The 12,011-nt window shown below is 34.2% G+C and overlaps 1 protein-coding gene across 1 annotated transcript in view; it reads left to right on the top strand.

Moving 5' to 3' along the window:
- LOC309961130 (UDP-glucuronosyltransferase 2A2-like) overlaps window positions 1-9,204 on the top strand; it is a gene marked incomplete at both ends in the record, with an annotated part of 46,542 nt that extends 37,338 nt beyond the window's left edge. The window contains 4 exon segments of the mRNA XM_082838154.1: window positions 1,084-1,235; window positions 3,708-3,795; window positions 4,263-4,482; window positions 8,925-9,204. Coding sequence (XP_082694280.1) covers window positions 1,084-1,235; window positions 3,708-3,795; window positions 4,263-4,482; window positions 8,925-9,204 — 740 coding nt within the window.
- Between the last annotated feature and the right edge of the window lie 2,807 nt (window positions 9,205-12,011).

Here is a 12,011-nt window from a genome sequence, read left to right as displayed (position 1 = left end):
AGAAATGAGAGTTAAATCAAGAATCCAAATCAAACAGGTAAGTATGTAAATCTTAATATACCTGTGTGTATATGTGCCTGCATATGTGCTTGTGTGTGTGTAATGTTTCTTTATTCAATCACTATCTTTTTAGGGAGTTGAATCAAAATGGTAAAATACCAATTCCTGGGACATCAGATATTCTCTTAACATTAACTAAGTAAAACTAGCAGTCTAATTTCATTTATGGCATTATCCTTCCCGTTGTAATTTTACTAGCCTTAAACTGAGAAACATAGTGATTGCAGGGTGACCACATATAGTTACAAAGAGATGACATATCTCTAGAGGGTGACATTTACATAGATTATGTGAAACACCCCAATCCCAGACTTTGCTATGCCTAGTTTGCACAACTGTAAGTGATGATCAAGAGAATTTTATTTGCAGAGAATCTGTGCTAAGCCTCAAATTTTGGGCATGCAGTTAGTGTCACAATCTTGTGGGAAGGCAGAGAAACACTGTCTCATAAGTGTTATCATGATTGTAGCAGGAATTTAACTGCATTATCATCTTTTCAAATGTATTACTATATATACCATTTCTTAAAAAATATTTTTTAGCCCTATTAATCAGGGAAATAATAAACATGAGAAAAATATTCTGAACGCCTAACAGGAAGTTAGATCAAGTTATTCATAATTTATTGGATGTAAACTGGCATGTTAAAAATTTTCAAAGCCTCATTCAGAACCCTTCTTTGGGGTTCCTTCCAAGGAATATTTTTACAAGTTTGCCACCAGCTCTGTTGGTTCATAAAATTAAGCCTTGAGAGTAATAGTTCCATGTACCATGAGAACATCGGCCTCTTATCGCCTATTCCATTTTGTATAATGGTTTGGTTCCATGGCTTTATGTGTAATCACTCATTATATATTTAAGCCATAGTTTTCAGAAATACATTTCCTCTTAAAGAGACTAGATGGTTCTATGTGGCAGAAGACAGAATCAGTCTAACAATGTCCCTAACACTTCTCTTGAGTCTGCCTATTTAGAAATGTAGGAGAGCCTTTTTCCCCCTGTGATCCTGCACTTGTGTAAGAGAAAGAATTTTATCTCTGCAGGAAATGGAAGAATTTGTCCAAAGTTCAGGCGAAGATGGTATTGTGGTGTTTTCTCTGGGGTCAATGGTCAAAATCCTCACAGAAGAAAAAGCCAATCTCATTGCCTCAGCCCTTGCCCAGATTCCACAGAAGGTTAGTACAAACTCCAGTCATGGTGGGCAGCTGCTCTGCCAACTGGAGAGTGTGTGGCTAATAGTACTCTTTCTAGGTGAAAGTTGTAACTCATCAAACACTGAGAAGAACTGGCACCACCTTTAAGTAAAAATGTCTCAAAACATTAAAATGTATTTGGGGCACATTTTACCATTTGCCTACTGAGCCTTCGCATTACTATGAAAATACATCTTTTCATGAAGTCACTTATTTTCAATGAAATAGAGATGAAAATGTTAAGATTCTAATAACTTTTTACTCTTTGAAACCTTATGACTTGCACTGACTCTTCCCAAAAGTTCTAAAGTGTGTTAGCTTCAAGGTCCAGGAAAAGAGAGATTACACATAGAGTAGGGTAGAATCATGTTCAAGAATATACTTTATATTGCTAGGCTTTATTAGGATTCAATTAAAGTATAGTTGGTTTAGAAATAGAAGCCTAATCTATCTAAGATAAATTTCCTACAGTTAAAACAATTAAAGATCCTAGTGTTATTGTCAAACAGTATATATTTTCTAATTTATGACATTCAATTAACTTTAATTTTGTTAATTCTAGATTTCTACTCTTTATATACTTCCATTCACAAAACACCCTGTCTCTTTATATTTTTATATTAAAGTAAATAAAACTCTATAATTGTAAGTGTACTATTTAGGCCTGTTAAAACTCTGGATTTTTATTTTTAAACTTTTCTGATAAAGAGTTTGCCACCTATTAGTATTTAATCTGAAAATTGTCATACAGAAAAGAAAGAAAAAAGAAAGAAAAAAATTATGTAACTAAAGATTAGCATCCTAACAAGATACTTCATTAAATAATAGAGTATAAACAAATCCTCTATCTCATTCCCCCTCAAAAACAAAAAAAGGGAAAAAGAGAGAAAAAGAGAGAGAGAAAGGAAGGAAGGCAGGAAGGAAGGAAGGAAGAAAGAAAAGAAAAACAAAGGGAGGAAGGAAGGGAGGGAGGGCAGAAAGGCAACAAATCATCCAAAAAGCAGCCAAAAAAATTTTAAAGCTAATTATATTTTTGGAAAACATTACATTTGAAACTTAAGAACTAGGATGGCCTCATGACAAAGTTACGTAGTATTCATGTTCGTTTTAATGCTTTTTAACCCTCATATTCTGCCTAAACTAGTCCTATTTATTTTCTATTTCTTCACTCACAATCTCACTTCCAAAAGCTTTTAAGTGATAATAGTATATTTAATAGACTATTAGTATAAGCCCTTTCAAAAAAGGTAAAGGCAAGCAGTTTTACCTTATCTCTCAATGTATGTTCCTCTCAACTATCACGTAAAGGAGGATGGGCTGAGAAAGGGCGGGTTTGTGCACCACCTGCCGGCCATTGAGGGCAGAACAGGATGCTTAGAACTCAGAATTTGGAGGACATGTGCACCCCTCACACCGGCCTGGCTGGGATGTTAAGTCATTCAATATGTCAATGTCCCAGACTCTTTGCTGATGACACTGGTGATGCTCTGCTCCAGTCATGCCTGGTTTTCTGCCTGGGACGTGCCTCACTCCTTGGAGCCATAGCCTGGGGAACAAGAGAGTCAGCCTTTTATGCTACCTGAAAAAAAAAACCCTCTCTTCTGTCCCTAGAAAAGAGCTTCTGGTTTCCACCATCAGATTCTCCACTGGATCTTCAGCCTGTTAGGCACAGAGGACTGCAGCTCTGCTTAGAATAAAATCTTCCTTGATAAACTACTATGCAACCTAGATCAGTTTCACAAATAACTGAAACAGAAGATGAAAGTGAAAAGTGTTTGGACTTGTCTCCATTTGGGAATTAAGGCCCAGAGTTGATTCCAAGAAAGCAGGAGCTATTTGAAGCATGTGGAATACAACTGTCATGCCTTGGAGCATGTCAGGGAGGGAAGCAAACTGCACTTTTCTCTCATTTATCAATTCCTCTCAAAATACAAAGAAATAAGGAAGAACATTATGCTCATGACCCTCTCTATTCAATTATATTTTTATGCAAGAAAAGTAATCTGCACTCAGCTATAAAATATCTGAAAACAAAATAATGGTTATAGATTTAAACATGATATATTATATCTTGAATATCCAACAAATTATTTAGAACACAATCTATGTTTCTTAAATTAATAAAACTTACAAATTATCATTTTTATCCTTTCAGATCATCAAGTGGTATTTGCTGTTTTCAGATTTTAGTATATTTTTTCTTGAAAAACTTTCTTCGCAATATTCTTTTGTTTATGACTTAAAGTTAACTGCTGTAACAGATATACATGAACATCAGTTGTTTGAACTTTTTATGAACTTCTGTATACTTCATGTAATACCTCAACACAGGCTTTCAAATAGTCAAAAAAAAAAAAACTAAGATGGACTATATGATTTATAAATAACTCTATGGCCTTAAAATGCCTTAATTTTGTGTTTTTACTTACAAAATTAAAGCACTGTCTTCCACAGGTTTTATGGAGATACAAAGGAAAGAAACCGGCCACGTTAGGAGCCCATACTCGGCTCTATGATTGGATACCACAGAATGATCTTCTTGGTAAGACCAAGAAAAAAAAGCTGTACAGTTGGATGATGGGCAAGTAGCTGCTTAACAGCAAGTAAATTCAATAAACATTTTAAATATTTAAATTTCCACATTTTACTTGCAGTTTTAAAGCAGATATAATTAAAGAATGGACCATTAATTTTATAGATTGATGCTTACTCTGGCTCATAAAAGAGAATCTTCAGTTAAGACTCTCACCGCTCTCCAAGTTTCGATTTCAGTTCTGATATGGCCTCCCCAGTAAGTCTTTCTAGACAATGCAGAGGAAGTTAATTCCACCTTTTTCGGGGATCATGATTATCTGAGATAGCAATTCCCCATGTTCTTGGCTTTTGTAGAAAACACTGCCTTCTTCATTGAGTTATCCAATAGTTTTTTCCCCATCTCTCTCTGAAATTCTATTAATGTATTATGTATCATGAAATCCTCACCTGCTTCTCATCCAATCCCCAAACTAGGTTATCCCAAAGCAAAAGGTTTTATCACTCATGGTGGAACCAATGGGATCTATGAAGCTATCTATCATGGGGTGCCTATGGTGGGAGTTCCCATGTTTGCTGATCAGCCTGACAACATTGTTCACATGAAGGCCAAAGGAGCAGCTGTGGAGGTGAACATAAACACAATGACAAGTGCAGATTTACTCAATGCCTTGAGAACAGTCATTAATGAACCTTTGTAAGTACTACTACTTTTAAAGGCTTGTCATTAATTATGCTACCCATCATACTCAAAAATGTCCAATGTTTCATGCATTTCTAACTAGTGTATTTTCAAATAACAACTATAACATGACCATTTAAAAACCATTTTATTATTTCATTTCCCAAATTGCTGAAGTGATTGAGATGATAAAACAAACTAAGATTTCAAATATTATATTAATGTTTTTTCAAAATAAATAATGGTGATTACATAAATTCTTAGATAATTTTCTGGATAATCTGCTTTTTTTTATAAACAAATATATATGTTTATTTAAATATTATAACCATTCAGTAAGCACAAAAATGGAAGTGATAATTCACTCAATATTGATCATTCAAAAATAATCATTGTTAACACTTGGTGTATATCATTAATCAGTATATGCATATATACAGGGAGGAGTAGTTAGAGTAGTTAATAATTTTATAAATATCAATTGATACTATATATGCATTTTTAAACAAAATTTTAAATTTTATCTGATTTAGCTAAAGATAAAATAAATTTGTAAACTACATTTATAAACTATATGAACTTTAGATACAGATGATTATATCTTAATATTTTTCTCTGAAAGGTCTCACCAAGGTTAAGAATTAATATATGTATACATAGTGTTTATTTTTAACAATGTGTTTTAATTTTAGCCACTAATAGTTGAAATTGGAAGTTATTTCATCTCTAATATATATTACTTAAATTTTTAATTTGTCAATATTTATGGCACTTATTTTCCTCACAGTAATTTAATCTTTTCACATATTTTAAGAGAATCAATAATCACCATTGAATCAGAGATTCTACAAAATATTTTGAATTCATTCTTAACTGAATGCTTCATATGGAATTTTCTTTCATCAAAGAGTCATGGACTCCCTGAAATCACAATTAACAATATTTGCTCATTGACTTGATGGGAGAATGACACCTATCTGAATATAACATACTTAGATCTCACTTTCTTTCCTTTTGAACTGTGCAGGGTTACTTATGATCTTCTGGCTTTAAATGCTGCTGTAGGGTTTTGAGGACTTTCTGATCAGTATTACTTTTTAAGAGTTTCTTGTTCAGCCTGGAAATAGTATTTTTTAAATTCAGAAACTTAAACATGGCATATCCTTATCATTTGTTTTCTACATTTTCCTGGGATTATAGTGTATTCTTTTACCACTGTTAATCTAGGATGAAAATTATTCAATTTTCCTTTTCAGAAATTCATTTTTTTGTTTATTAAAATGTCTTTTAGTTCCATTTTTTATCTCTATTTCAGGGACATCAGATTTTAATATTCCCTATGTTAAAATATTTGAGTTTGTTTTCTTTCTCTATTATTTTCTAATTGTTCTAATCATTTTTTGCTTTCTTAATTTACTGAGATTCCTTCAAATAGTCCATAAATTAGTAAATTCACTTTTTCACGAACATTACTTACTGTTTGTAATTTTCTTATTAATCCCTTAAAGTGCTATTTTTAACAACTAATTTCAATAGCTCATCTTGTCTTTTGTTACCTCCTCTTGTTTCATAATCTGATCCTCGAGCTTCTGTTCATAACTCTCACATTCTTACTCTACTCAAACTTTCCTCTTCTTTTGAATTATGTATTATGCCTAATTACATTCTAAGTCTGTCATTTTTATGTTTTTTCCCCAGTATTGTGTAAGTTGCTGTCATGTGTTTCATCTTGCTTTCACTATTTGCTCCACATTTGTATAGATACCTTATTTTAAATTTTGTTTCCGGGCTTCCCTGGTGCCGCAGTGGTTGGGAGTCTGCCTGCCGAAGCAGGGGACACGGGTTCGTGCCCCGGTCCCACATGCCGCGGAGCGGCTGGGCCTGTGACCCATGGCCGCTGGGCCTGCGCGTCTGGAGCCTGTGCTCCGCAATGGGAGAGGCCCGTGTACTGCAAAAAAAAAAAAAAAATTTGTTTCCAGTTTATCTCAGACTCAATTATTTTTATTCAGAGGCAAAACTTGAAGGATAGTTGTAATATTCCATTCACATTACTGAAACCTGCAATTTAGGAGTTAGGAGAGAAGGTCAACATAAATGGAATTTTTTGCAGCTTTTTTTAGTGGAACTAGTCTATGAAAAACCATCTGTTAAAGCCCTAGCAGCAAGGTTTTCTAGACAAAGTGGTCAATGTATTCATTTCCAAAAGGGAAGACACTCAATATCTGCCTTGAACTCATCCTAAAAAGTCAGCCCTGGTGGTCCATTTTCCCCTTCCACTCACATTGCAGTCAAAAGATTTTTGTTAAGATACATATATATTCAAATCATATATTTCAGAATATTATATATATCATCAGGATCTGGAAAGGGAGGTTAGGAGTTTCAGCAAGGCTTACTATGATCTTTTGTTTCTCATAAATGATGATCTTGATGTCTAATCTATTAGGCTATTACCAAATTGTTAATTGCTGATAATTTGGTTCATTTTACTAAATATCAGAGTAGGTAAATTCTGTAATTTTTAAAAATTCTACTTCATTTTATAGAAGGCTTACTAAATTTTCTTGTTGATTTGAAAACTATTGATGTGAAAAAATTATACTCTTAGAATTTCCCAGGAAAATACCTGAAATTATTTATTTTAAAAATACCTTAACTGGGCTTCCCTGGTGGCGCAGTGGTTGAGGGTCCGCCTGCCGACGCAGGGGACGTGGGTTCGTGCCCCGGTCTGGGAGGATCCCACGTGCCGCGGAGCGGCTGGGCCCGTGAGCCATGGCCGCTGAGTCTGCGCGTCCGGAGCCTGTGCTCCGCAATGGGAGAGGCCACAACAGTGAGAGGCTCGGGTACTGAAAAAGAAAAAAAAACAAAAAAAAGAAACAAAAATAACAAACAAAAAAATACCTTAACTTTAACCCTAAACTTAATTCTAAGTCTGAAATTATCTGGGAGCAAAAGTGTTTAGTGTAGAGTATATATATAATGTATTTGTATTCCATTTTCTTATTCCTTAAAGGAGTTAAGGAGCACGAAGTTTATATTTAAATACATAAACCATAGCAATTTCATAATATTTTAACATAACTGTCATAAAACAGTGTACAACAAATATTAAGTAATCATCTTAATGAGCATAGATTATCCTATCTCATTTGTAGGAAGGCTTACTGTATTTTTATTTGTATTCACATGTACAAGTGTATCTGTCAAGTATATGCATATTTCAAATTTTAAATCTCTATCTATAAATGGAGAAAACCTTGAATAAAAATATGATTTGAACAGATAGTTTCTTATCACCACTGTAGTTTGCCTAAAAGGTATTAGGATGACACTTGTGTAACTACTCTTCTAGTCCTACCTATATTTCAATCTGGTTGAAAGAGAGTATGAAAACAATGAAAAACAAAACAAACAAAACAACAAAACAAAAAGAGAGAGTATGACTATTCTTTCTCACTGTGCACAAAAAAAAGAACACAAGTAAATTACCTCTTGCTGCTGGATGTTGTGTATCATGTTCACTGGTGAATGATGATTACATTTCTTCTTCTCTGATCCCAACAATGTCCAACTTGCACCAGGACATCTCTTCACATCTCTACCTTCTGTCATCTTCATGTCTGCAAGCTGGAACTTTTATCTCTAACACAAAACCAAAGGTAAACATACTAATTCTTGTCTCAGCCATCAAGAAATCTCCAGTGAATTCAGAACATGCCTTTTGAAGACATACCTATAACCATTGGTGTTTGAGAGACTATTAGAGTTGTTAACTATTGCTCTTGTGATGCCACATTGATTATGGGCTTTATGCTAGTGAGACATTTCTATTTACCTCAAAAACTCAAAACCCATGTCCTTGCCATTTCTAAAATTACCTTAGTATCTTCATCCAATCTTGACACTGCCAATATATAGACACTGTCTTTTGCATCACAAAGGCACAGGTGTGTGCAATGGAGGCATTATCACAGTGTCGATCTCAGGCATTGCAAAAATGTCTCACTACTGTTGACTATCAGTTTCTATGTCTGTCATCATTAATTAGTCTGACATTAGAGGCCATGCTTATGGACTCTCTAATGGGTATTTTCTCTCAAAATAGGGTTATTCAGAGTCTTGGTCTGGAACAGTCCTGGAAACTATAATTCACACAATACCAAAATTCCTTTTTGGAAAAATGAGGCTATACATTTACAACTGATTTATTCCATCTTTTTTATATGTTTACATTTTACCACACTCCATTAAGAATATATTTCTTCCACACCCCTCTTTCACAACTCTTAACATGCTATGTGACCAGCAAAGTTCATGTCACAGCAAGAATTAAAATGTTTTTCTCAACACACCTATGGATTTTGGCTTGCATAACACATATCATGTATTGTATGCTTACTTTTAATGAAAACAAAAGCTCTATAATTTCTATGTTTTTGTTTGTTTTTGCCTACCAGTTATAAAGAGAATGCTATGAGGTTATCACGGCTTCACCATGATCAGCCTGTAAAGCCCCTGGACCGAGCACTCTTCTGGATCGAGTTTGTCATGCACCACAAAGGAGCCAAGCACCTGCGGCCAGCTGCCCACGACCTCACCTGGTTCCAGTACCACTCTTTGGATGTGATTGGGTTCTTGCTGGCCTGTGTGGCAACTGCTGTATTCTTGGTCACAAAATGTTGTTTGTTTTCTTGTCTAAAATTTGTTAAAACAGGAAAGAAGAAAAAGAGAGAATAGATCTTTCTAAGTTTGGTAAAGACTTGTATGGGCAATTCTGTTCATTCTAGCCACAATGGCCTTAATGAAAACATAACATCTTCATTCTGTTTTCAAAATTCCCATTCCTCTCTGCCTTAAGCTAGAGATAAAGTCTAGAATTCAACAATAGCATTAACTGGTGGGCATGTCCCCTTCTTCTTTTGTCTTTTCCCAGGTGGCTTTACCCTCTTCCTCAAACATTCCTGACAAAGGTTCACTAATAATTTTACGTTTATTCTATTAATAATATCAAATTTTCCTTTACTTTTAACCTTAAGTGATATGCTGACTGACAATATGCTGAATCCTGGGGAACACACAAAATGTAAGCCAAAGTTGATAGATGCAGGGACCACAGAGAAAAAAAATTCACAAGTTCCTCTAGAACATACAAATTAGGAAACCATCACAGGAGACTAGTATATCATAAGAGTAATGATTTCATTTGTCATAAAAATAAGTCTTTCTGTTTGCCCAGTGTTACTGGGGTCAGAGCACGAATTGATAATAATTGTGATGGCACATCACACCAGGGAAGGTCTACAAATTTCCATTAAACACATAGATAATCATACCCACATTTCTGCCTTTAGTCAGCAAGTATTCTTGTGTGCCCTTTAGTGCAAGAGACTGAGCACTGCCTTCAAACAAGAGATCGATTGAATCATTGATTTTTTTGTCAGAGACAGAGAATGTAAGCAATATTTTAAGGGGGAACAGATAATTTTTAGAAAAAAATAACAAATATAGGAAAATTTTAAAATAATTTTATGAAAATTTTAATTTACAGTACAATTGACAACCTTAAAGTTAAATGTCAATTCATTATATTTAAAAATCATTAAAGCTCATAATCTACAATTGCTATTTATAATCAAAAGTGTAGTTTTCTGTCAAAAACAAATATTTACCTGAAAGATACGATTATTATGCTATTTTTCAGTCTCTATCTCCTACAAATTTAAATTCATCAATAATTGTTATGCCAAGGATATAAGATGTTAGCAGACCTGTTTGACCAAAGATATGTTGTAGCAAACATGCATCAATGCAAAGCACTAAAGAGAAATGTTCATATTGGATTCAGCTTTGCATTAATTTAACAAATAGATTAAAGATTTTACTTTCTTTACCCATCATAAACTTAATGACATGTCTAATTAAAGTTTTAATTTCAGTATTTGATATATAATTGAAGAAATAAATGACATCTATCAGCTTACTGAATTTTTTGAAATTCTTATTTATTTTAATATGGTATATCGAAAATTACTTCCAATTTAAAAATAATTGTATCACCAGAACGTACAGGTATTTCCTCTAGAATATGTACATTACTGAAAATGCAAATAAATTCTAAAAATTTTTTTGTGAAGGCTGAAAATGTGTTTGTTAAATGTTTTCTTTCTAAAAGAGTGATTCATACGGATACGTTTTGACTTTTACAATTATGTTTCGAGAAGAGCTGTTTGTGTTTGTTCTATGCTCAATTTATTTTTGGTAATTAAAATGTAGCAAATAGCTGAGATCTAATGAGAGGTGGGCTGGCCATCCCTGGCCCTGAACACTGCCCAAGTGCAAGCACCCATTTGGTTTGACTTACTTCAGCTCCATAGCTGCTGCTCACCTGATTTATCCCTTTCTGCCCTCTGGTCATCTACAGGTTTCTTCCTTTGCCTGAGAATCATCAGAAGTCATCTGGCAAAAATTCCTGGGTGATACCAACTGCATTAGCTAGAATAACTGCAGCATATATTTGGATTTTTTTTAAAAAAAGGTTAAGAACAGACTTTCCTTACCAGTCATTCATAAAACTGTTCATTCTAGGATAATAAAGCAGAAACCAAGTCCCATCAGCCAGGTACTTTTACATAAATCTTACTTTCTCAGACCTTAGTTATGACCAAGAGACTGAACTTAATATTTTTACTTACTTTGTTCATAAACATTCCACATGCCGTTTATCCTCTGGTCAGGGTTCTTTACCTGGTAGGATGATCCAAATCTTTGTACACTCCAAATCAATGTGAAAATATATCTTGTCTTACTGGTTTGCCACAGCTTTCCACTGACATTTTACTATTGGACATCAGAGTATTGAGATGGATACTAGGCATAATTTTGCCTACACTTATCATGTGTCAGCAACCTAGTTTATCTTTGGTATTTTGGATAAATTACCACAGCCAGGAGAGTAAGCCCTTCTCTAAGTGAATTCTGATGCAGAGGAACTCAAAATAATTAAGAAGTATGCATGCTTCCAATCTAAGTATATTATGTCCATATGCCTGGGTGGAATCACTGCTCTCTTGAGAAATGCACCCTCTAAACTGCCTGTCTCCAAGTTGTAGTAAAGAAAAACAAATTTGTCTAAGGGAAATAGGGAAGCATACTTGTTAGAGGATCCATTCCCACTTTCAACCCCTTGATATCGTAACCCATGTATTCAAACTGAAATACAGAATATATCGTATATCAGGCCATAATTTAAAGCATACACTGCCTTCTTTAAAACAGAACCTAAAATATACAGGGTATTAGCCCCCAGCTAAAACCCTGAAAAGCTCTCATTACCTAATGGGGAACCTGGTAAAATCAGCAAATTTCATGGATATTAGACTTTGTGGAATTTCCTCAGCTGTAAATAACGTTTCCTGCCCATACACAATGCTGATATCATTACCATGATTTTTTTTTTAAGATATTGGAGGTAGGAGTTTATTAATTTATTTATTTATTCTTGCTGTGTTGGGTCTTCGTTTCTGTGCAAGGACTTTCTCTAGTTG

Source organism: Leucopleurus acutus (genome assembly GCF_964270905.1).
Source record: "Leucopleurus acutus genome assembly, chromosome: 4".
NCBI classification, from domain to species: Eukaryota; Metazoa; Chordata; class Mammalia; order Artiodactyla; family Delphinidae; genus Leucopleurus; species Leucopleurus acutus.
The sequence above is the reverse complement of the archived record's forward strand: the minus strand, read 5'-3'. Positions and strand labels throughout refer to the sequence as shown.